The 25806-nt window shown below is 47.6% G+C and overlaps 1 protein-coding gene across 1 annotated transcript; it reads right to left on the bottom strand.

Annotated features, from left to right (window-relative positions):
• Positions 1-539: 539 nt before the first annotated feature.
• Aco2 (aconitase 2) lies at positions 540-24763 on the bottom strand. Its single transcript, XM_051189451.1, has 17 exons — positions 24600-24763; positions 20821-21079; positions 16860-16952; positions 12517-12675; positions 12178-12328; positions 11079-11183; positions 9821-9912; positions 8642-8747; positions 6811-6968; positions 6561-6634; positions 5804-5915; positions 4198-4320; positions 3849-4004; positions 3003-3194; positions 1881-2013; positions 1336-1457; positions 540-1043 (listed from the first exon to the last, which is right to left on the bottom strand). The coding sequence occupies exons 1-17, from the start codon at positions 24761-24763 to the stop codon at positions 909-911; spliced, it is 2334 nt and encodes a 777-aa protein (XP_051045408.1). The 3' UTR covers positions 540-908.
• Between the last annotated feature and the right edge of the window lie 1043 nt (positions 24764-25806).

Below are 25806 nucleotides of genomic sequence, written 5' to 3'. Positions count from 1 at the left end.
TGTTTTGTGACAAACCTTCATGGCCTGGTTGGGTCTTTTCATGTGTTGGGGGTATGAGGTAGTGCCACCTGATGCTGACTAATGAAGAAGGACTTATTTTGTCACAACCTTCTGCTGAGGAGGCTAGGGACAGCATATATTATTAGGTATGGCTTGGGGGGCAGATTCCTTTTCAGGTTGCTTTATTTTACTCTGTAGTCAAGGCTGGACTTGAACTCAGATCCACCTGTCTCCCAAGTACTGAGATCAAAGGCTTGTGCCACCACCACTGACTTCACAATAGGTGCTCACGTACCTACTCTCAGGCCTAGTAGAACAGTCTCAAGGGAATAGAGGAGGCAGCTCTTGGTTCCTGAAGCTCTAGCCTATTGCAGGAACATGGGGATGGAATAGTGTTTTCTGTTAAGTGTTCCCCATTCTTGCTGCAGTGGTCAAGGTCCAGTTGTGGCCCAGGCCTGATGAGGCCTCGGCTGACCTTGGTGTAAAAGACCTTCCCTGAACGCAAGCTGAAAACAAATAGCAGACACCAACCACTCTCAAACAGAACAGTCAATGAATTTGGATTTTTTCTTGTAAGAACAAAAGGTTCTCTAAAATCCTTCAGCCACCAGTGAAATGATCAGGCAGAATGAAAACTTTTAGAGGGAGTGCTGTCATTAAAAATAAATACAGGTGCATAGGCTGTTGAAGAACCAAACTGAAAAGGAAGGCAGGGCCTGGGACATAATCTCAAGTGCCCTCCATGGTGGATCACTCAGTGGGCTGAGGATGGGGAGAGCAGGAAGCAGGTCTGGTCGGCGCAGGAGGCCATACTGGACAGACCAGCTCTGGCTCATGACGATGCACATGGACCTGTACTTCTGACACCCAGCAGGGTCCAGAGTGGGACATGACAGCCAGGACTTTCCTTATTGCTGCAGCTCCTTCATCCTGTTTAGGGCACTGCCTGCACGGAACCACTCGATCTGAGTCTCGTTGAAGGTGTGGTTCAAGAGGATGGTTTCCTGTGTCCCATTAGGGTGCTTGATGACGCATTTCAGAGGCTGCAAAGGAAACATGAGTGTGGGTGGGAAGGAGGGTGCTCCCAGAGCACCACTCTCAGTGGGGACTCTGAGGGCCCAAGGTGTTGCACCACACAAGCTTTGGGGCACTAAGGGCCAGGCCAGTCCTGGTTAAGGTTTCCCTCACCTGGAAAGGACTTGGTTCTTTCAGCTGAAACATGAACTCACAAGAGCTGAAAGTATAGCTTGGTACATAGAACAGGAAGCAAGCGACTGCTCAGCCCCACCCACACAGGAGAACCCTCGTCTGTGCTCTCCTTCCTAGCCCCCTAACCTTGCCAGGGGCAAAGTCCTTCAGGCCTTGAATGGTCAGCTTGTCCACTGGATGGATCTTGTTGTAGTCGGAGGGGTCAGCAAAGGTGAGAGGCAACAAGCCCTGCTTCTTTAGATTAGTTTCTGGAAGACATACATGATGTCAAAAGTGTGGTTCCTCTGCCCAGGGACCATTATTAGCCCAGGAGTATCTTCTGAAACAGTTGGGAGATAAACCCTCCCCCCCGGGGTGGGGGTTAACAAGCAGTGACTAAGTGCCAAGTGTGCAAGGTCCTGTTGACTCCTTTTCCCAGTAGCACTCCAAACAGGTTTGCGTTAGTTAGTGCAGGTGTACATGCCACATGCTTTGAACTGACAAGCTTAGAACTAAGACCAGTGTTGGTGAGAGGCTATGGGCATTAGACTAGGGCAATGTCAACTTGGCATTGGGTAGGTGGGGACAGGCTCTGGAATATGGGAGTATGGACTCCAAGCCCAAGTTGGCCACTGACAGAGTAGGTGACCTAGGACCTTGAGTAAGGAGAAGCACTTAGGGCTCTAGCTCACCATGGATCCTGGCAAAGCTCTTGGTGATGATGGCCCGGCCTCCAAGGTGGCGAGGCTCCAGTGCTGCATGTTCCCGGCTCGAGCCCTCACCATAGTTCTCATCTCCAATCACCACCCACCTGATGCCATGTTTCTGTCAGGTAATAGGGACAAAGTGAGGTTCATGAGTCAATGTTGGGGGAGGCAATTCCTTTCCTTTTGTCCATGAGCAGCTGAATTTGGAGTGAGTTGGGCCTGATAAGGTCCCAAGGGACCAGGCAGGTTGTCTCTCCTTGCCCACCTGCAGTGGACAAGAAAGCAGCTGCCTTCATGGAGCAGTGCAGAGACAAGGTGGAGGCCCTTTGGGGAAACTATGATTGATACAGTGGGAGCAAGAGATTCACTGTAGCACTGAAGGGCTACTTAGTTGTTTGGTCCATGGTATGGGCCTGAGATTACAGTTCCTTAACCATGTGCACTGTCCTGGTCAGCCACAACGAGGTGCCTGATGACCCTCACTAGTACCTCACCAGTACCTAGATCAGTCCTGGAAACTTTGAAGAAATGGCTCCACAGTAAAGAGCACTTCTGGTTCTTCCAGGAACCAGGTTCTAGTCTTAGTTCCCACACGGTAGCTCACGACCATACACAACTCCAATTCTAAAGGAGGATATGACACTCTCTTCTGGCCTCTGTGGGCACCAGACACACAAAAAACTACTTGGGGCAGTGCTGGCCCACACCTTTAATCCCAGCACACGTGAGGCAGAGGCAGGCCAACTTCTGAATTTGAGGACACCCTTGTCCACTGAGCTAGTTTCAGGACAGCAAAGGCTGCACAGAGAAACAAAACCAGGGATGATGACTCAGGCCTGGATTGAGTCCCTCACTGCTTGCTCTATGTGAGACCTGTGGTTCTTCTGACTTCCACTTTCTAGCTGGATTTGATTCCTAAAGCATCAATTTTATAAGGTTTCCTTCAACCTTCTTGGGTCTGGGCCTATACACCTGTTGTGGCTCATCTGTCTCCAGGGCAGGGTCTCCTGGGTGCCGGGATAGCCATTTTCTCTAGGCATGCCCCCTTCCCTCTAGCCCAAAGAAGTGCAGCTGCTAACACAGTTATGCCCAATAGTGCTGGCCTACCTTGTAGTAGCGAGCAGTGTCAGGGACAGGGCCAAACTCCTGGGTGACAGCATTGCGCACAGAGTTGGCCTTGCCGTTTTCAATGTTGATGGCACCAATGAGCAGGTTATTAGAGATGTTGTCCAGATGTCCACGGAACTTGAGCCAGGGGCCAGCAGCAGAAATGTGGTCAGTGGTGCACTTCCCTTTGACCTTGGATGGGTAAACAGAAGAGGACAGGCCATGTTAGGCCAGTGAGGAGTGGAGGAAGGGAGAAGCCTAGAGATAGGCAGCAGTGACCATCACAAGGAGGGGAGATGAGGGTTATGTCTGGACCTGCAGTCTATGGAGTGAGTTCTGGCGCTCCCCACGCCCACCTGTTTCAGGCGAGGTCATCACCCACACCCTCAAAAGCCCTAGCTATGCTGTGTCCATGACAAGACTCTCACAGGACAGGCTAGACCTGGAGGACAAATGCAGCTGTTTGCTTATTCAGCTAAGCTACCGAGAGTGGAAGATCAGTGATTCCATGCTAGACACAGAAGCTGGGTCCTGGCTCGTGAGCTAAATACTGGCTGTGTATTAGTAAGCCTGTAAATTATTGTTAGACATGAGTCTGAGGCCCTTGATCACACCAGAAAGGCATAGGAATGCTGTGGGAGTCTTGTCAATCCAGATCCGAGCTGACTCACATGATGCATTCACCACACCAGATGGCTGAAGCCTGATAGTTAACTGCCTAGAACAGGCTCTGCCCAGCTCAGAGCCATGGAGAAGGGGAACTGCAGGCTGCTGTGATCTGTTGCTCCTTGAAGCCTCCCTTCCTGTTCTCAGGGGGCCCCAGCCATACCCAATGCTTGTGCCAACCTTGATGAGGATTTGCAGATCCTCCAGGTCTTTGCCGTCCCACTTGTCAAAAGGCTCCAAGAGCTGCAGGCGCTGGCTGGTAGGGCTCACGTCTACCCGCTGCCCACTGCTGTCCTTGGGGGGGTGCTGGTAGGTGTCCTGCCCTGGGTCAAAGTCCTACAGAAGGGATGGAGACACTTTGGGCACTGAGTCCTTAATCCCCACACGATGTCTCACAGATCACAAGCTTCCTTGTGCCCCAAACCTCACTCATTCTCAGTGTCCCCACCTCACATGAGCCCAGGCAGCTAGGCCAAGGCAGGTAGGTGGTGGCTAACCATACACAACGAAGGCAGCAGTATCTGCTCACCGATCGGGGGAGCTCATCTGCATCTGGAGCTTCCAGCTTGAACTTCTTGCCGTCCTTGCCTGTCAAGAAGTCGGTTTCTGGGTTGAACTTAAGGGTTCCTGCAATGGCCAGGGCTGTGACAATCTGAAATGGAGGAGGCCAGTTTGCTAGTTAGCACCACCCACACCTATCCACCCAGGCTCCTCTTTATTATCTTTTAAATTATTGGGTGTGAATGTGTATATGGTGTGTGTGTGTACATACAGATGCCAAAGCATAGATGTTGGGGTCAGAAAACAACTTTGTGTGGTTGATTTTTCTCCTTCCATCTTTATGTGGAGGATAAGGGGAACGGGGATCTGGGCATTAACTCTGGTCTCTAGGGTTATGTATGGCAAGGATTTTTGTCTGCTGAGTTATCTTGCTGGCCCTCAAGTTCTCAAAATGAACCTGGAGCTGTCCTGTTTGGGTAGGCTGGCTGGCCAACAAGCCCCGAGACAGAGGGTTTCTTTGCATATTTTTCGAGCCTGTCCTGGCACTCGCTCTGTAGACAGGCTGGCCTTGAACTCAAGAGATCCACCTGCTTTGCCTCCCAAGTGCTGGGATTAAAGGCGTGGGCTACCAACACCCAGCTGCCCCAGGGGATTTTTAATGTGGGTGCTGGGAAGTCAAACTCAGACCCTCACACTTGTGCAGCAAGAACATCACCAACTGACCCATCTTCCCTCCCAGAACCCTCTTCTGAAGTCACAGCTGCAGGGCTCTCTTTGGGACCATGAACCACTAGGCCTGCAAACTACTCAGGAACCCACAAGGGCCACTTGACCTCTACAATGGCTGGTAGGGCTGGGCCGGGCCAGTGCTACTACGGTACTTTCCTGTCCCATGCAGGTGTCCTGGACAGATGAGAGGAGGCCAAGTACACAAAGGCTTCAGTACTGAAAATATTCTTGCTTGGCAGCAAAGGAAAAGCAGAGAATCATTTCCTCACTTAGCAATGAGAGCTTCTGGAACACTCAGTAAAGCCAAGAGATTGGCCCTGTGCTAGTGATGGTGGAGATGGGACACTCTTCAGTGCCCAGAGTAACAACAAAGGCACATTTTTACAGAATGCAGAAACTGAGTTTGAGACACAACTGTGGTCTCAGTCGCTCGAAGGGAAGAGGAGAGGAACTGGGAGTAGAGGGGGGAAAGAACTGCAAGCAAGTACTTCACATACCTGTCACATGACCCTGGAAGGTAAGTAAGGCGACCAAGCTCATGTGGTTTGGAGAGCTAGGACTTGTCTCAGGCAGTGAAATGCCACAGTCTATACTCCTATCTCCTAACCATGCTAAACAGTTGAGACCTTTAAGAGTTGAGGGAGACCCAGGTAGGAGTCACAAATCAGCATTCTGTTTGATGAATGACAAGGCCATGGCTCATGGCTTCCCCCCTTGGGTAATTCACATTAGCAGTGACTGCTGCTGGGTAGGGACTGATAGGAGTGGCTAATTTGTCCTTTTATAGTTTCTGGGACTGTCTATAATGCCAACCCTAAGCAGCCCATCTCCCCACCTTTCCTCTGACCCATCAGGAACAGGACCCCCAAGGTAGTTTCAGCCTGTGCCTGGTCATGTAGTCTCACCTCTGGGGATGTGACAAAGGCATGGGTCTCAGGATTTGCATCATTTCGGCCTGTGAAGTTCCTGTTGTAGGAAGTGACAATTGTATTCTTCTCCCCCTTCTTGATGTCTTTCCTGCCAGAGCAGAGGAGACAGCATTAGAATATCTAACCTTGTCACACGAGATGTCCAGAGCTGTGGTCTGGGTTCTTGCAGTGCATATCTAGCTAATAACGACAGGAGGGAACAAGAAGGCCCTGAAAGCATTGCCTTCTCTGAGGGACTTCTAACATGGCACAGAGGACAACCTCAAGATCACTGGGTCTCATCTGAGACTGAGGAAGAGAGGGCACAGTCCAGCTTGAGACCTGAGTCTCCTTGACTGGGCAACTCCATCAGAGCCACTGGCTTGCCTGCTAGGATGCAGCCTTGTTGGCTTCTCCTGCCAGCCAGGACTTCAGCCTCTAAAGGGCTCTTTCTGATCTGGGTGCCCAGGTATGTCTGACAAGGCCTCTCCCCCCCCCCCCCCAGGGATTTTTCTATATAACGGTCCTGGCTGTCCTGGAACTTGCTTTCTGTACCAGGCTGGCTTCGAACTCACTGAGATCTACCTTCCTTTGCCTCCCAGGTGTTGGAATTATAGGTGTATGCCACCACCACCGGGCTCTGACAAAGACTTCTAATGTGTAGCAATTCCTAGAACCAGAGGCTCTGGGCTGGAATCTTCTTTCCACCATTTCTTCTAGAATTCTAAACCCAAGGAGACCGAGGTTGACTTACCTGTCCCACTGGCCGATGCAAGGGCCACAGGCATTGGCCAAAACAATGCCACCCACATCCCTCAGGATCTGTGCCTGCAGAGGACAAAGGACAGGAAATTGTCAGGGCCAGGTACAATGCTGAAGGCAATGGGTAGGGCAGCAGTCTGGAAGATGGAAAGCTGCATTGCCTTAGCCCAAGCTGTGACTTGCCCTGTCTTGAAATACATACCTGCAGGCATGTATGGTGGGAAGCCAGGGTGGACACTTACGTAGCCATCCCGCTCAATGGTGGCTCGGATCTGCTCAGAGCCTGGTGTGATGGTGAACTGGGACTTGCACTTGAGTCCATGGGCCAGTGCCTGCTTGGCTACAGCTGCTGACCGTCCCATGTCCTCATAGCTTGAATTGGTGCAACTGCCAATCAAACCTGGTATTGTGGGTGATAGAGTCAAAAGTCAGGAGATTGTGACCAGAATTCTCCATCTGACCTGGAGAGAGTTCACCCACTGTTTTGGCAGGGAGATTATTTCTAGTAGACATGTTGGAAACAACCAAAGTATCAACAATAAAGAAAGGTATTCATGACCCAGTCATTAACATTCACTGACCATGACAATGAACATAGGTCATACCAAATCCACTTCCACACCAATTTTATACACAAGTATAAGTATCCATAAAAACCCCAAAGGCTGGGGCTGGGATGCAGTGGGGTGTGAGTGTGGTGTCAAACTCCTTCAATTCCAGCATTCAGGATGCAGAGGCAGGTGAATCTCTGAGTTCAAGGCCAGCCTGGCCTATGAGTGAGTTCCAGGGTGGCTAGGACTACACAGAGAAACCCTAACCCCAAAAAAACCAAAAACCAAACAAACAAGCAAAAACCCCACAAAACCTTAAAGGGCTTTATTTTTTTGAGGCAGGGTTTCATGTAGCACAGGTTGACCCTGAACCCCTGATCCTCTTGAGTAGGTCCTAGGATTATAGGCATGTAGCACTGTGCCCCACTTTAGGGCTAATACTACACATTCACAATGATTACTGCTTAATGGGAGCCGATAGGCCAATTTTGCTTTTATACTATCTAGGACTTTCTGTTCTCTGCTTGCTTTATTTGTTTTGTTTATTCTTTTCTTCTTTTTGTTTTTTGAGTTAGGGCTTCTTTGTGTAACCCTGGCTATTCTGGAACTCACTCTGTAGACCAGGCTGGCCTTGAACTCAGAGCTGCTTGCCTCTGCCTTCCCAGCACTGGGATCAAAGGTATGCACCCCCATTGTGTGGCCTGCTTGTTTTATAATCACAGCAAAAGATCTTAAAAATTTTGTTAAACTAGTCACAGTTGGCATGCCTTTAATGTCAGCACTCAGGAGGCAGAGGCAGGAGGATCTCTGTGAGTTTGAATTTGAGGCCACTGTGGTCTATATAGACAGTTCCAGGATAGCCAGGGTTACATAGGGCCTGCTTACAGATGGGGAACCAGGCTTGCTTTCTGCAATTTCTCTTAAGTGAGAATGTTTATTAGAAGGTGGCATAGGCATATTTATACTGCAATGATTTTCTCTGTTTATCTAGAAGCCCAGTGCAACAGTGCTGTATCTGGCAACTCTGAGCACCCCTTCTGATGACAAGTGAGCTGGTTTCCTCTTTGATTTGTGTTTGGAAGCCCCTTGTTGAGAGCACAAGCTATTAAGTAGCAGAGCCAGGATTCAGACCAAGGCCTTGTGAGGGCAAACCTAGGCTCTGAAGAACCAGACTGTGCAGATAACAGCAGCATGCCAGCGCATCTGTAGCAGCATGACTGGTTTGTGTTTGTACAGAAGTATATTTATATAAAGATGTGCGTGTTCATATACTCAATAACATAGTAACATTCTCAAAGAACATTTTTCTGGTTAAGGGTAGAATTAGACTCTTCTTGTGAATATTCACTATACTACAATAAATATGTATTCTTTCTATACCAAGCAGAGGTAATATTTGAATACTCATAGACCTACTGCAGAAAAGGCCTGCCTCAGGAAGCTCCATAAAGGTGACTTCATAGCTCTGGGCAGAGCTGCTGGCCTAGACACCTATTAACCTGATATGGTGGAAGGCACTCACCTACTCTGATGTCCAGAGGCCAGCCTTCCTTCTCTGCTACAGTGCCCACTTCTGCTACTGGGTGAGCCAAGTCAGGGGTAAAGGGTCCATTGATATGCGGCTTTAGCTGAAAAGAGGGGCAAGGGGAAAGAGTGAGATGGACTTCATGTTTCTATAGAAGGAAAGGCTCCTGTTCTCATGGCCTAAATTTTGTCATAGCAGACAGGTCACACACAGCATGTCCTTATCTCCACATGGTATACACAGGAACTGAAGGTCAGAGTGAAATGACCCACTCCAGGTCACAAGTAGATGGGAGAAGTACAGAAACCATCAGGGCCATCTGCCTCCCAAGCCCATCACCTCCCAAACTACACTGCTTTTGGAAGAGCTAGGCCTGGTAGTGAGGCCTGCACTCCAGTTACTTGAGAGGCTGAGGCAGGAGGACTGCAAGGTAAGGTCCACCTGGGTTATAAAGTTAGTTCAAGGTGAGCTTGAGTAACTTAGTGAGACCTTGTCTTACAGTAAAAAGAAGGCTGAGGACAAGAACCTGTGCTAGCATGCTTGTCTACAGGTTGAGAGCTCTGGGTTCAGCTGTACTATCGGGTCAGGATGGACCATAAACATAACTACTGGAACCTTCTGACACAGGCCATGGCCAGATGCTTTTCATGTGGCAGGGATAACAATGTGATGTGCACAGCCAAGTGTCTGGCACATGGCTATCAATACGACAGTTACTACAGGAATTGGCCCATTTAGCTCACCCCACCTTGGGCTTCACACTTGATGAACTGAGGCCTATAGAAGCAGATCAGTTTACACAGATCCATAGAACCAAGGCTGGCATAGAACTTCACACAACCTGGCTTCTGTTGCTCTAGAGGCCTTCCCTGGCTCCCTGATCACCTGTTCTGTAGGCCTCAGGATGCCAACCCACTACATGTGCCCTATGAGCTTCCAGAACAAATCCCTGGCCTCCACTGAAGTTGGGGGGTGGAAAATGGACACTTAATGTCAGACTTGATTTCCCCATGGCTATATGCCATCTCCTCTGTCTGCTTGGTTTAGGCCCTAGGAACCATGGGCCAACTGCCTTGTTGGGTATTCTGATAGGACCCACCCCCTTACCCCCAGTGCTAAAAATTAAAAGTCCCACCCCAGAAATTCCCCCCAAACCCTACCCCCCCACCCCCTTACCTCATTGAGGTTAATTTCAATCACTTGGTCATACTGGCAGCCAGGGTCAGGCACTAGGTGATCCTTGAATTCTTCAGCTAGATTGGCAATGTCTGGAATCAACAAGGGAGGAAAATGAAACAGAAATTGGTTTTGAGACTTTCTTTGAGCCAGATACCTGCCACTTACCAAACAGCAGGTTCCAGGCAGCAACTAAGCCAACAGACACAATCCAACAGTACAGGGTGTTGTCCCAGCCCACAGGAACTCAGCCTCCTGGAGGCTGTCAGTGAACGAAGAATTCGGAGACATCATGAGAGATAGGATATGGAAAATGGAGTACTGGAGTTACAAGCACACTCCACCACACATTGAGTGAGGAACAGAACTTTTGAGATTTTTCTGTTTTTTTATTTGTTTTAATGTGGGTCCCCTGAAATGGAGTTGCAGTAAGTTGTGAGATGCTGGGACTTGAACTAGGGTCCTCTATAATAGTAGCCAGTACTCTTAACAGCTGAGTCATCTCTCCAGCCCCGAGGAACAGATTTTTTTAAGAAGTCACTAGATGGGGGCTGGAGAGATGGCTCAAAGTGTTAAAGAGTACTGGCTGCTCTTCCAGAAGTCCTGAGTTCAATTCTCAAGCACCCACATGGTGGCTCACAACCATCTGTAATGAGATCTGGTGCCTTCTCTTGGCCTGCAGGCATACATGCAGACAGAACACTATATACATAATAAATCTTTAATAAGCAGACAGAACACTATATACATAATAAATAAATCTTAAAAAAAGAAAAAAGTCACTAGGTGGAGAAAGGAGTGATGGGTACTCCAGGTAGGAATCAGGGCTTCCAGGTTCCCAGGACCCCTTAACCTATAGTTTCTAGGATTCATTCACACTCCCCTCCCTTCCCAGGTTCCAGTCCTTTGTTTCCTTCTTTGAGCTTCACAGAAAAGGAACTAGCCTAGGAAAGCTGGGGGAAGCTGGGAAGCCCTGTCAGTCAGGGAACAGTTACACATTAGAGACCCATGTCACTTCCAGAGCTTCCTGTGGTGGGCACTGGGCTTAGTCCAGAAAAGACCAGAATTCAGCCCTTTTCTTGTGAAACTCACATACATGGGTAACCTGTAGCAGGGATGTTAATCTGGGTGCCAGGCCCTTCCAGCTTGTCATCACTCTGCATGCAGCCAGCCCACTGACATCAGGTAAGGACTCAAGCCCTCAGGACAGGAGTATGACAAGGCTGCATGCCGACACCACTCAGCTCCATGAGCTCACCTGCTCGACCTGTCTTGCTCAGGTACTTCTTCATCCTGTGGTTGTATGGGAACACTGATGTGGTGGCCCCAATTTCTGCACCCATGTTGCAGATTGTTGCCATGCCTGTGGAGAAACACAGCCCAAGGCATGAGGCTGCTGGAAGCTAGGTGTGGGCCCCACCCAGTACCTGCACGGGGTGGGGTGGGGTGGGGTGGGGGGTGGTCACAAAGCTCTTCTTGCAGTGAGTTGCATCACTTCCTTTCTGACCTACAAGGCCACCTAGTGGCAACAGGCACTCACCCCTCAAAACCCATGGCTGGGGGCTGGCCCTGACTGAAGTCCTCCTCTCCTTGTTCTCTTGTTCTCTCCATCCTCATTCTCCTTCCATTTACGCTCTCTGCCTGTCAGCCCCACCTATCCTTGCTCCTGCCTTGCTATTGGCCATTCAGCTCTTTATTAGGACCACCAGGTGTTTTAGACAGGCAGAGAATCACAGCTTCACAGAGTTAAACAAATGCAACATAAACAAAAATCACACACCTTAAAATAATATTCCTCAACACTTAGCTATTTGGGAGAAACAGACTCAAGGACTCCTTGAGCTCAGGGAGTTTAAGGCCAGCTTGAGCAACAAAGTGAGATTTAAAAAAAAAGAATGGAATGTTTCCACTGTTTGGACCAGAGCATCTTGTAGCACTGGTGTGGCTCAGAAATATCTTGGCTTCTATCAGGGCCTGTTAGCAACTTCACAGCTGGGCTGTGTCACAGTAGCAAGAGTGATCTCTTGTTACCTACCAGGTATAATAATTCTGAAGGCTACCCCAGAGTCTCTCGATTTGTATCCATCACCCAGGACAGTCCATAGTCTTGGGCAGGCCCTAGCAGCAGAAGCTAAAACTGGTGTGGCTCCTAACTCTGAGTAGCCATAAGGAATTACTGCCCTCATAGCGATTGTCAGCTGTTCCGTCAGAGCAATAGGTCGAATCCACCCTGATTTCTACCTCCAGCATGTATGTTCTCAGCCCATACACTGCCTGGACAGCCTCAAAGGAAGGAGCTTCAGGCACATGAGAGCCAGGCCAGAGTTAGGGACACTGTGTGGGGCTGTCATCCTCACCAGTGCAGGAGATGGAGTCAACACCAGGCCCGTGGTATTCCACAATGGCACCTGTGCCACCTTTCACCGTCAGGATTCCTGCCACTTTCAGGATCACATCTTTGGGTGAGGTCCAACCAGAGAGGGAGCCTGTCAGCTTCACGCCAATCACCTGAAACAGTGGGGAAGGCAGTTACAGGCCCTACGCACCACATACTGTGTTCCACTTCTCTTTATCAGCCCTACTCTCCACAAAAGAGAATCCAGCCTGGCTCAGCCATTTGGGACCCACAATCCCCCATGCAGCCCCACCAGATTCCCTTCCAGCCAGACCAAAATAAGTCCTTCCCCAACCCTCACCTTGGGACACTTCAGCTCCCAGGGGATCCCAGCCATGACATCCACGGCATCAGCACCCCCTACTCCAATGCAGATGCCTCCTAGGCCACCACCATTGGGGGTGTGGGAGTCAGTACCAATCAGAAGAACTCCAGGGTATGCATAGTTTTCTAGAATGATCTGAAAAATAATCAAAGATATTAAGCTTAAAAGCCTTTACCACAGAATGGAAATGGGACACAAAAAAGAACTATAGCACTGCCACCAGTGACACCAGACCACCCAGCCATGCCCAGGTAGTCTTGAAGTATAGGGTAGGGGCAGCCTCATTTAATTTAAGCTGCTCCTATATGGCCAGGTGACCTGGGCTCATGACTAGTCTGTGACTCGGGCCTGTAAATGCCTCCCTGTGCCCCAGTCTCCTCATTTATAGTAATAAAAACACACAGGTCAGCCGGGCGTTGGTGGTTCATGCCTTTAATCCCAGCACTTGGGAGGCAGGGGCAGGCAGATCTCTGTGAGTCTGAGGCCAGCCTGGTCTCCAGAGCTAGTTCCAGGACAGGCTCCAAAGCTACACAGAGAAACCCTGTGTTGAAAATCCAAAAAAAAAAAAAAAACCCAAAAACAAAACATACAGGTCATCTTAACTTCAGGATGTGGTAAGAACTACAAAAACTGACCCATGAGAGTGCCTTGTGTGATGAAAAAAGTCTGGAGACACTCTCCCCATGATGACTGATATCATGCCAGGCAGCTGGGAGAAGCAGCCTTTGATTACTTTGCAGAAAAAGCCTTCACCTGGGGTTCTGCTCGTCTTGCCTGGTGAAATGAGTCCACTCATGGGCACTAGGAAGTACAAAGGTGACAAGATGTGAGAGGCTCTAGGAACTATTGGCACTGAATATTGGTGGAGTCCCTGGGACATCATAGAAACATGGGGTGAGGTGTCCACAATGGACTTAGCATGGCATGAAGGACCATCATTCCTTCGAAATGGAAAAGGCTGGAAGGGCTGACACACCTTCCCCATCTGTGTGGGAGGAGCAGGCCAGTGTTTGTTTCCCTGCCCTTCCCTTATCTCAGCGGTATGGAAAGATTTGAGAGTAGCAATCCCTAAAGATCCACAAGGTTGGAAATGTTAGCTACATGAAGGTGAAATACACAGACTGCATGCATGGTGGTGAACGTGGTGTAGCCATACATGTAGTTAACATCCAGGAGGAGAGGTTACTGTAGGCTTATGGACTAGACACTTTTGGCCTCAGGTGGTAAATTGTCTAGTGTGGCGGTACCTAGCATCACAAGAAGCAGCTGAAACAGTGACTTCACCAATCTATGAATATTGAAAGAAAAATGAGTGAGGGTCAAAAAGTGTATTTTATATGTCGATTTGTTATGAGACAGGGTCCTCTATATAGCTCAGGCATGTCCTGCTATATAGCTCTGATGGTTCTGAACTTGGGATCCTCTTCCCTCAGCTCCCAAGGCTGAATGGAATTACATGCATGCACCATCACACCCAGAAGAGCAGTGTATTTTAGGCTGGACTAACATCTAGAACATAACATTAGAAATTCAACCAGTGATGTACACAACACATACACTAAGGACCAAATCTGTACTCCCCTGGTCCCATCTACAGAGCCACAATTGCTGTGTCTACAGAGCACATGACAAAGAATGCACTGGCATATGCTGGGAACGTAAATCAAAGGGGTTCACAGAGGTCCATCCAGAGGCTGAATTCAGCGGGGCAGGGCATGGGAAGGCTGGGGAGATAAACAGGTGAGTTAGGAAGCTAATGTGCCAAGGTCTTTAGAAAGCTAAAGCAGGGCCTGCCAGGTCAATGGGGACAAGGCTGGGGTTCTACGTGAATAAAAGCTGACAATAACAGCCTGACCATGAGGGGTAGAAAAGTAAAGATACATGGTACACACATGGAGTGGTACTTTAAATAAGAATGTCCCTAACAGGCTCATATTTTTAAATGCTAGTCACCAGGGAGTTGCCTTATTTGAAAAGGTTGAAAGGATATGGAGGTGTGGTCTTATTGGAGGAAGTGTGTCACTGGGCGAGGGCTTTGAGATTTTAAAGCCCGTGCCAAGCCCAGAGTCTTGATCTCTGCCTATCTAATTAGGATGTAGTTTTCAGCTACTACTCCAGTATCTGCCTGAATGTTGCCATGCTCCTTGTCATGATGACAATGGACCTAACCTCTGAAACTAAGCAAAACCCCAGTTAAATGTTCTCTCATAATAGTTGCCTTGGTCATGGTGTCTCTTCATAGCAACAGAACAGGGAATAAAACATAGTTCCTGGAAATGGTATGTTTTAAGATTATGCTGAGAGGCTGGAGAGATGGTTCAGAGATTAAGAACACTAGCTGCTCTTCCAGAGGTCCTGAGTTCAATTTCTAGCAACCACATGCATGATGGCTCACATCTACCTGTAATGAGATCTGGTTCCCTCTTCTGGCCTGAAGGCATACATGCAGACAGAATACTGTACACATAATAAAAAAATCCTTAAAAAAATAAATAAGTAAAAAAGAATCATGTTGAATGTTTAGTAGGATGCCAAGGGAAGATATGTGCAGCCACCACTCACAGCTCCAAACTTTGGCTTAAGAGCTGCCACAAGGGCCTATGCCTTGGAACTAAAATGGAATGGGGGATACCTGGATTGGTGTGAGCTCCATACCAAAAGGCCAATGACAGTGAGTCCATACGCCTTCATGCCCTATTGCATGGCAGCAGGCTATGTGACATGGCAGCCCCGTATCCCTGGCAGCCCTGTCCTAAAGGGCAATGCAGTAATCCATTCTTGGCTCTGGTCTCAAAGACAGGCAGAGCCAGGGGCCCAAGCAGAGTCAGATGACAGCCTGACTCCACTCCTCTGCAAGGAGCAGGTAGCAAGGCCTGGGACAGAGAGAGGAGTCACCTTGGAAATGCAGGAGATGGAAAGTTCATTAGAACATACACCAGGGTGACCTCGTGGAGCAATGGTAGCACATCTGACCCCAGAACATATACCAGGTTAGCCCTCAGCAGCCCCCATTGATGTCTCTGAACCCCTGACACACACAATCCCAATTTTTATTTTGTTTGGAAACAGCTCAATTGGTATAGTACTTGCCTTGCATAGGGCCTTGGATTCCACACCCCAGTACCACAAATAATTGTAATTATTTTGAGAAAAGGCCTCAATATATAGTCTAGGCTGGCCTTAAACTCACAAAGATCTACCAGCCTCTACCTCCTCCAATATTGAGATTAAAGGTTATTGCCACCCTGCCTAGCCAACACTCATTCATTCATTCATTTATTTTTGAGGAAGGGTCTCACACTGTAGCTCAGGTTCTTTAAAAACTCATCTTTGTAGCCCAGATTAGCATCAAACTCACAACTTCTTGCTTCAGCCTCCTGAGTGCTAGGATTATAGGTGTGCCTACCATACATGGCTTTGTGAACAAAATTGTCTGCCAAATTAAACACCAGCCTTGGAAGACTCTGGAAAAGCACCTGCTAGCATAGCGTATGACTCTTAGTACTTCCATCCTGCAGAACCCAACTGGTAAAATGAACAGAGCAGTGCTCAGTTCAGGAATGGGAAGGGCTCCCTGTTGATAGAGGTTGCAGAGCATCACAGTGGAGCACAGCGCTCCCTCAGGGACAGATCCCTACTGAGCAATTAACCACGAGGCAGCCACTGGGTGAAGACATTAATTTCTCTGCTTCACTTTCCTCATTTGTAAAGTATGTGGTTATTTCACAAGGTTGTGGTAAGTACTAATAAGTTAGTATCTTTACTATTTTTAAATTTATCATGGGAAACTGCTCAACTGAAATAGTACTTGCCTTGCATTTATAGGGCCTTGGATTCAATACCCCAGCACCACAAATAAATGTAATTACTTTTTAAAATTCTTTTAGATTCATTTATGTGTATGGACATTTTGTTTGCATGTATGTCTACACACCATGTGAACACCTGGTGCTTGTGGAAGTCAGGAAAGGGCTTCACATCCCCTGGATAAGCCTGGACTTAACACTTGTATTATCAGTGAATGTAGCTCAGAAGTCCATCTGGGATTCCCCAACACCATATAAAGAACTGTACTTGAACTACAGGTATGAACCAACAGATCTAACCTCTACCTCTCCTCTAAGCATTCCCTCAAGCACTTATATTCCTAGAAACTGCAGTTATAGACCTATAATCCCAGTACTCAGGATGACAGGGCCACCAGCACTCCTGCTCAGCTCTCCTAAGCCTCAAGGCCCAGCAGGCCTAGAACATGTTATCTCATAACAGAGTGAAACCTGGGCTTGAGCCTTGCAAAGACAGGCTAACCTGTGTATTACCTGATGAATGATTCCAGATCCAGGCCTCCAGAAGCCCACACCATACTTGGCACCTGCAGTTGCCAAGAAATTATACACTTCCTGGTTTATATCCTGTTAAAACAAATCAATAACCAGAGCATTAGTTTGATCTGGGATGACCTCACACTCCACACTCCCTCCCCCATGGTGCTGACATGCTGGCAATGTGAATACAAATATTCTCTTGTTGGGCTTCTAAAAATAATTCCAGAGGGCTTGGCTGCTGGCCTGCAGTTTCAGTTGGCAGGCTCAGGGAGAGAGACAGCTCCATTTCCATGACACCTGGCTAGGGGGACAGTTTGGGAACAAGTCCCTGCCCTGCTCTGTGCCTCTGTTTCTTTGTAGAAATAGGGCAGGATAATTGACAAAGGCTCCTCTGGCACTTGATTCCCTAGCCAGGGCCAACAGCAAAGGGGTGTGCCATGTGTGGTATCTGTCTACTAGAGTGGACACAGAGTGAGGGAGACTATCAAATAGAAGATGACTAACTCACTGAGTTGTGGGTACCAGTCTGGAATCTCAGTTAACACCAAATACAAATAACATCATGCTAAACAGCCCCACAACCCACTTAGGAACAAGACTGCTGTCAAATCCACTTTGGAGATGGAAAAGCAGAGGGTCAGGTGAGATCTGTCCAACCACAGATTTGGAGACCCCAACGGAACCCAAGGCTGCTGCCTCTGATGGGTGTAACAGTCCACCTGTGAGCACCAAGCCGGTGCCAGCACATAACAGAAGCACAGTACTAAGTAACATGCTTGACAGGCCGCAGGTAAAAGGCTGCTAACTGGGTGGCCCATTGATCTGAAAAGGATGGGATTCACTGTTCCCTTAGCCTGTCATTTGAAGGCAGTGTCCTGGAGGCAGGGAAGCCCCACAGCACAGCTGTGAGGGCAAACGTTATCTGATGAGGCATGTCCACAGACAAATGAGACTGACCAGGAACAAAATGAACAGTGCCATGGTAGACTCTAGTGTTGAAAAGGAGAAACAGGCCCCACACTTGATAAACACCTTGAAAACAGCGTCATTTAAAGTCCTACCAGCCAGTGTATCATTCCGAGTGTCTACTTGGTCCCCAAATAAAAGAATGGCAGACAAGTTGTGTTACCATAGCTATCTCTTTCTTTCTTTCTTTTTTTTTTTCTTTTTAAAGACAGGGTTTCTCTGTATAGCTTTGTAGACCAGGCTAACCTGGAACTCAGAGATCCTCCTGCCTCTGCCTCCTGATTGCTGGGATTAAAGGCAAGCATCACCACCACCCACCTGAGCTATTATCCCTTTCTAATTAATAATGAATACATTGGCCGTGTCTTTCTTTATAAACCAGTCACTTGTGAAATTGGGACCCAGGGCAGGAGGGTGGGTATGTTTGTAGGAGGGTGTCCCAAAAGTGATGCTGAAACAGCATGGAACCTTCTCTAACTGTGTAACTCTAAATAGATCACTTGCTGTCTGGGGCCAAAGACTATAAATACATGCAGAACTGACCACACACCCCATACACCTCTAAATCTGCATGTCTCTCCAATACTCAGTGTTAAGTAGGATCTTTAGGAGACTCTGCCCTCAAGAATGTGCTAATGCTGTCATTGTGGAGTACATTCCTGGTAAAAGGAAAAAAGTCCTGCCCGATATTCCCCTGCTCACCCACATTTGCTTGCCCTTCCATCTCGGGACAGCACAATGTTTCCTAACAGATGCCCCAGACTTTCCATTCTTTAGAATGGAGCTGAATGAACTTCTATATTATATAATTTCTCTCATCTGTAGTAGCCTGTTAGGGCAACAGTAACAGTCTTGGACAAGTCTTCCACTGACTCTAGGATGGTAGACACAGCCTTTCCCACAGCCCTCAAGGCCCTGCCTGCTTCATCCTATTCTGTCTGCCCCTCTTCATGCTCTAAGTTTCCTGTTTCTTCCAGTCTTAGGGCCCTTTGTATATTCACTCAGTCATTTGTCTATTTATCTATTTATTTATTTAGCTGGGAGGGCGATGGGAGACAGGGGTCAGGGGTTCACAGAGCCCAAGCTGGCCTCAAACTTACTGTATAGCCGGGAATGATCTTGAACTCCTGATCCCCATTTCCACCTCCCAAGTGATAGAATTACAGGCATGCTCCACCAACCCTGGCCTTTGGTAATCTGTCGTGAATTTCTCCCTCCAGTTACCTATTTAGGTCTCAGTTCACAGTCCATTCCCCAAAGGAGCTGCTCCCACCCCTTTCCCAAAACTCAATGACCTCCTTCCTATGACAAAGAGCCTGTACTTCCCCTTCCCATTGCAACTACTTGGTTCACATGAACTGTTCTCTAAGATCTGTGAGGGACAGGCCTGCTAATCTAGTCCAACGTAACAGTTCTGCTACCACACTTAACATGTAACAAATGTTCAGTAAATAAACTACAAGAAGGGATGAGATCTGGAATCTATGGTTCTGTGAACCATATCTCCACCATGAATGGTTGTTCCAGGGTCCCTGGTCTCTGTAGCTCCTGGCCCTGCAAAGACATGTAACGTGATCACTTAGCAGCTAATAGCTTCAGATAGTAGACAGAACTTGCTTTGAGTTTAGTGGAAAAAGCCACTGTTTCCCTAAGACACCACGGGTGGTGAGAAAAAGCTAGAATGGGGAGGATGGCTGCCCCTCAGTGTTTCCCAAGAGTCTCAGAGGCTCTGTAAGCCAGGCTGACTCTAGTACTGGAGCACTTTCTATCACATGCTTCTGCTCTGTGCCAGCTGGGCATTCATCTCTTGCCAGTGCCCCCAGAGAGTACCCACTCCCACTGCCAGGGGCAGGGAGCAGACAGGCCCAGGGTTGAGAGGGACAGGGCCAGATCTAGTAGCACATGGGAAGGTATCATAAGCTTGGAGGCTTGGGAGAAGGAGCATGGGTTAGATTTTACAATAAGACGGGGAATTCAGCTCAGAGTGGCAGTTTCAATGGCATGCAGCCATTGTGAGTTTTAAGCAAAAGCCACAAAAGAAGAAAGAGCCTGGAAGAAGACCAGCATGAGATCTCGAGAGTGAGAACAAGATCAGTCTACCACTCCCACAGCTATGAGGTTCAATTCATGGTGCTGCTACACACGGGGCTCTCCATCATTTTCCCTGGCTGGTCCCCAAAGGGCAGGAGAGATCAAGGGAGAGGGTGCGTGAGACACGGATAAACATACAGGGAGGTGGGCTGCTAGGATGGAGAGAAATGACTTCAGGCACCAGTATCAAACGTACAGCATACCTGACTCTGGGCACTCCCTTTTTCTTTTCCGAGACAGGGTTTCTCTGTGTAGTCCTAGTAGTCCTGGAACCACTCTAGACCAGGCTGTTCTGGAACTCAAAGATCAGCCTGCCTCTGCCTCCCAAGTTCTGAGATTAAAGGTGTGTGCCAGCACTTGGGAAACAGAGGCAGGAGGATCTCTGTGAGTTCAAAGCCAGCCTAGTATACAAAGTGAGTTCTAGGACAGACGAGGCTATGCAGAGAGAGACCCTGTCTGGAAAAATAAAAACAATCAAACAAACATACAAAAAAATGCTAAACCTCAGGGCCAGGGAATGGCTCAGTGGTGGAGTATTTGCCTGTCATACATAAGGCTCTGGGTTCCATCCTCAGATCCTCAATGTTATGAAAAAAGACTGAGTTAAGCAGGTCATTTGAACTCAGCAGTGGGGCTGGAGAGATGGCTCAGTGGTTAAATGCACTGACTGCTCTTCCAAAGGACCTGGTTTCAATTCCTAGCACCCACATGGTAACTCACAATGGTCTGTAATTACAGTCTCAGGGTATACCCATAGCAAAAACTGTACATAAAATAAAAATAAATTAAAAAAAAAAAAAAAGAACTCAGAAGTGCCCCAGCAGACTGCGTTATGGGACCTACTTCCCTTCTCCCATGCCACACCCAGCCACCAGCCCCCGTCATCAGCTGGGCTCACCTTGGCCCTGCGCAGGTCTTTCTCACCCCCTAGCTGGGCCTCAATCAGATGGTCACAGTGTATAGTTGATGGCACGGCCACCTTGGGCAGCCCACTGCTAATGAACTGTAGCATAGCCATCTGGGCTGTTGCATCCTGCATGGCCACCCGGTCCGGCCGTAGACGAAGGTATGTCTTTCCCCGCTCGATCTCCTGGTTGGCCGGGTCATCCAGATGTCCATACACAATCTTCTCTGAGAGAGTCAGAGGCCGGTTCAACCTGTGGGCAGAAGGAAGTTATCCTGACAGCAGCTTCTCCCTCTCCATGCTTATGGCAGTGAGCAGGTATAGGATAATCTTCATGCAGGTTCTCAAGGTCCACTTGGGCAGGAACAAATCAGTGCTGTTCCCTGTGGCATCTCCAGGACATAGGGAAGTGCCTGGCATTTACTGTGGGGATTTGAAAGTTACTTGAAGAACAAGTGAATGTCATCATCGCAGAAGACAGGCCAGGTGTGGTGCATCATTACAATTCCAGCACTTGGAAGGTGGGGTTCAGGGAACATATCAATATCATTCTTGGCTATGCTAAAAGGCATGGTGAAGACCAGCTTGGGTTACATGAAGTCCTGTTTCAAAAGCAACAACAAAAAACCAAAAGAATACAAAACAAAAAAGCAAAATAAACAAACATCATACAAAATAACAGGAGTAGTTTTTCAAAGGATATTTGCTTTTCAGCTTGGTGGTGGTGACACACCCTTAATCCCAGCACTCAGGAGGCTAGAGGTAGGAGGTTCTCTGTGAATTCAGGGCCAGCCTGGTCTACAGAGCAAGTTCCCATTCCCAGGACAGCTAGGGGTGTTACGCAGAGAAATCCTGTCTCAAAAAACAAAACAAAACAAAATAAAACAAAAAACCTGCTTTTCTACTCCACTACTCTATTATATACATATCTACTGTCCCTACTTTGTTGAGTGTTAGAATTACATGTTGCTTGAATCTACAGATAAATGCCAGCATGCCTGACACAGTTCTCTTGTTTTCAAATGGCTTTATTAAAGTGGAACATGGTAGTGCTGTAATCTCAATCTCAGCAATCAGGAGGCTGAGGCAAGAAGACTGTCAGCAACATAAGATGAACCAGAACTCCACAGCCAGTGCCAATCTGTCAGGGCTACAGAGCAAGAACCAACCAACAAAGAGAGAGAGCTTTCCTATGTATAATCACACCGACAAACTGCATACAGGAGATACTTTTTGGAGCTGGGAAGTAAGTTAGCAGCAGGTGGTAGGCCCTGTACTCAGTTGTCATCACCACACATTAAAAAAAAAAAAAAAAACAAACCACAAACCCATCTGCCCACTCCCAGAGTCTTTTCCTGCCCTCTGCTAATAACTCTCATGCCATTCCCAGTCAACCATGGATCTGTGTTCTGTCACTGAAGGTGAGTGTTACTAGGGTACTTAATTCTAGGATTTTTAAAAGATGCATTGTTTGCATGTGTGTGTGGACATGTGTAAACAGAAGTCAGATGACTGCATTGGATTCCCTAGAGCTGGAGTCATAGGCGGTTGGTTGTAAGCTGCCCAACCTAGGTGCCAGGAATTGAACTTGGGTCCTCAAGAAGAGAGCACTGAGTCATTTCCCCAGCTCCTACTTTTAGGATTTCTTAAGCACTTCGTGTATATAACTCGTTTTATACAGATGAAGAAACTGAGGCACTGGGAGGAAAAGTGAGTTCCCCAGGCCCTAAAGCTATAGTACAAAAGTAGAAGCAAGGAGCCAGCAGGCTGTGCTTTGGCCTGTGCCTTCATGCTGACTGCTGTTGCCAAACATTGGCAAAGGCAGACCCTTCCTTCTCTTCTGCCTGCCTGGGCCCCAGTTCTGAACCTCACAGTCCTCTAGGCCCTTGAACTAAGAGCTCTGTCCTAGCTGTGCAATGCAGCAGCTCAACCAGCAACCTCTAGGTCTGTGTCATGAGTGTCTCCAATAAAAACAGCATGAGCCTGAGGTACAGGGGCTGGCCATCAATTTGCAGCAGCATATCCCAAGCTGGTGTTTGGCAATGACTCACTGTGTGGAACACAGCTTCTCTTTCTGAACCATAGAGAGCTGAAAAAATAGCACCAAGATCTTGAAAGCAAATGCCTGACACTGGGTTGGTGAGTTATGGCTCAGCAAGTATAGGCACTTGCCTGGAAGTCTGATGACCTCAGTGTAACCACGATGAATACTTACATACTAAATATGGTATAATAAAAAGACTCAAAGCCTGGCAAATGAGAAAACTTTGGACAGTTATCATTACATCCCCTTGTGATTGAGGGCTAACTGGGTCATCTATCTATGTTTATCTGCCCCTTTGTTGTTCTGGGTGACAGAGACCTAGTTCCTGAAAACAGAATCTGAACTTAATGTCAAAGAGTCCCCTGGCAATGTTCTAGCCTTCTTTAAAGTTCTTTAGAATAGCTTGATCTTGTTCAGGTTTTTGTGGATGTGGTCAGTCATAGCCACTGTACATTCATTCATGTTGGATCAAAACATAACATGAATGTTTGAAATTCTTAATAAAATAAAAAAAATTCTTTAGAATAAAACTGTTTTTAGAAAAGTCCCATCTTGAGACTGGAGAGATGGCTCAGTGGTTAGAATAGCCCCATCTCTACTTTTTCACTGTGTCATGGTTTTTCAACCCTGGCTCTCTGCACACTTGGGGCCAGGTGACTACTATGGGGCTGTTCTATGCACTGAGGGATGGTTAGTGGTGTTATCAGTCCCTATCCACTACATAACAAGCCCTCAGGGCTGGAGGGATGGCTCAGAGCTTAAGAGCACTGGCTGCCCTTCCAAAGGTTGAGTTCAGTTCCCAGCAACCACATGGTGGCTCACATCCATCTATAATGAGATCTGGTGCCCTCTTCTGGCCTGTAGGGATACATGCAGGTAGAATACTGTATACATAATAAATCTTAAAAACTAAAACCAAAAAATGAATACAAACACACTCTAAACGGTAAGTAAGACTTTCTGGTCAAGTCACCATGAAGGCCACATCTGTGCCAGTTCTCCTTCCAAGCATGAGGAAGAGCAAGTCTTCAGATGAAAGGAAAACCCATTTTCTTCCCACAGGGCAGTGGTCAGAGAGTCTCAAGAATAAATCAAAGACTATTTCCTGGAGAAAAGCATTTGTACAAGGTCCTGTATTGGTGGGGACAGTGCTTCTCCACTCTTGTTGCACTTTAGAAATAAATATCTGGGAGTTTGGCCGGTACTGCCTACATTTTGATGTCATCAGTCCCTAGAGAACCCTGGTTTTGTGTTTTTGTTTCTAGAGACAAGTTTCTCTGTGTAGCCCTGGCTGCCTCCCGAGTACTAGGACTAAAGGCATGAATCACCACGCCCAGCATGTATACAAATGCATACACACAAAAAATAAAATGTAATTTAAAAAATAACACTAGAACCAATGCTGGGGCCATCAGCATCGGACAGAACTAGACTGAGTGTAGGCCTCACCAGTCAACAAACTTAGAACCTTAGAAGTACTTCTTTAGTCTGATGCTTCTGTCTCCTCCACCTCTCAAGTGCAGGATTGCAGGCATGTACCATGGTTCCTGGCCTTCTAGGTCACTTACTATTATTCTTCCTTGGAAAAGGGCCAGAAGTTCCAGTGAAAAGATTTTCCTGTACAAGGCCCTTTGTTTCCTGAACACTAGACCCTGCCACCAACACTTCCGATGCCTCCAAAAAGGGAAGCTGCCCTCAGCCAGCACCTCAAGCTTCCCCACAGCCTTACCGTTTGCGGACAATGTTAATGTTCTTCTCTAGCAGGTCATATCGGATGTATTCATTGGGCTCAAAGTGGCTCATGGCCACCTTGGCCCGCTGGCACAGGACAGAGGCCACATGGTATTGCCGCACACACAGGGCCTTCTGCAAAACAGAAGAAAACAGGGCCATCAATGGGTTTCTTAAATGTCTACATCTGAAAGACTGGTCCACATGGTGAGAAAAGAAATCAAGTGTCATGAGCTATTCTGTGACTGTCGCTGTAGTTCCCTCACTGGGGCATGGGTGACTTAGCATCCACAGAAACCATCCCAAAAGGAGAAAATGGGAAGATTCATAGCAGAATCACCAGCTCAAAGTCAAGTTCTACCACATAAGTTACAATAGCTGAAGAAAAGACCTCACTGGCTAAGTCCTAGAGGAGCCAGGACAGGGATCTAATCAGCCCTGGGGACCATTCAGGGATACCATGCGTGAAAGTTCGAGCATCTCTGAAACAATACCCACACTACAGCTAGAACTCTACCCACACCTGAGTTCCCCGAGGACGGAAAAAGGCTCCCTTACTACCTGGCACATCTCAGGTGCATCAAATACATGTTTCCTAGATAGAAGAATGAATGAGCAAAGCCTGGCCTAAGCTTTGACCACTACCTCATCCTTTCAAAAGATGTAGCACGACTCCCTTGCCTTTTAACATGTGGCACACCTCTTACCTTCTATGTAAGAGGTAGGTGATGCTACATAACTTCTAATGTAGGCCATTAAAGGACTAGCTTCTGTCAGGCTGTCTCTGGGAGAAGACAATCACCATGTTATGACATAAGCAGTTCAGGGAAGAGAGGTCCACTCAGAGAGGAGCAGAGGCCTCCTGTCAATGCCAGCACTACTTTGTAAATGAGCCACCTGGCAAAGGAATGCTTCCACTCCAATAATTGCAACCTTAGGCAACATTTAAAAAAAACAAAAAACAAAAAACATTTTTTTTTTTTTTTTTTTGTCCAGTGCTGAGGGTTCTTTTTAGGTGTCTTTCCTATGTGTATTCTCTGTGAAAGAGAAAAATCGATGCTGATGACCCAAGTTCTTCCTCAGTTTCCTAGAGACTATGATTGAATCCCTGTCAATCATCATAGCTGCCATTCTGCTCGGGTCACCCTGTGCTGAGAATGGGCCACCTCACAAAGCAGCATGCATCCTTACTAATGGCCTTCCTT

The sequence above is a fragment of the Phodopus roborovskii genome, unplaced genomic scaffold, assembly GCF_943737965.1.
Source record: "Phodopus roborovskii unplaced genomic scaffold, PHOROB, whole genome shotgun sequence".
Lineage (NCBI taxonomy): Eukaryota > Metazoa > Chordata > Mammalia > Rodentia > Cricetidae > Phodopus > Phodopus roborovskii.
This window is presented reverse-complemented; position numbering and strand designations above follow the sequence as displayed.

Bases quoted from the DNA above. Each gene is read 5' to 3' on its own strand.
- Aco2 (XM_051189451.1), bottom strand. From the start codon at position 24,763: ATGGCCCTGTTTTCTTCTGTTTTGCAGAAGGCCCTGTGTGTGCGGCAA. The intron at 11,184-12,177 runs GTGAGGATGACA...GTTTCTCCACAG, and splicing joins TGACTCCATCTCCTGCACTG to GCATGGCAACAATCTGCAAC. The intron at 2,014-3,002 runs GTAGGCCAGCAC...ATTACCTGACAG, and splicing joins ACACTGCTCGCTACTACAAG to AAACATGGCATCAGGTGGGT.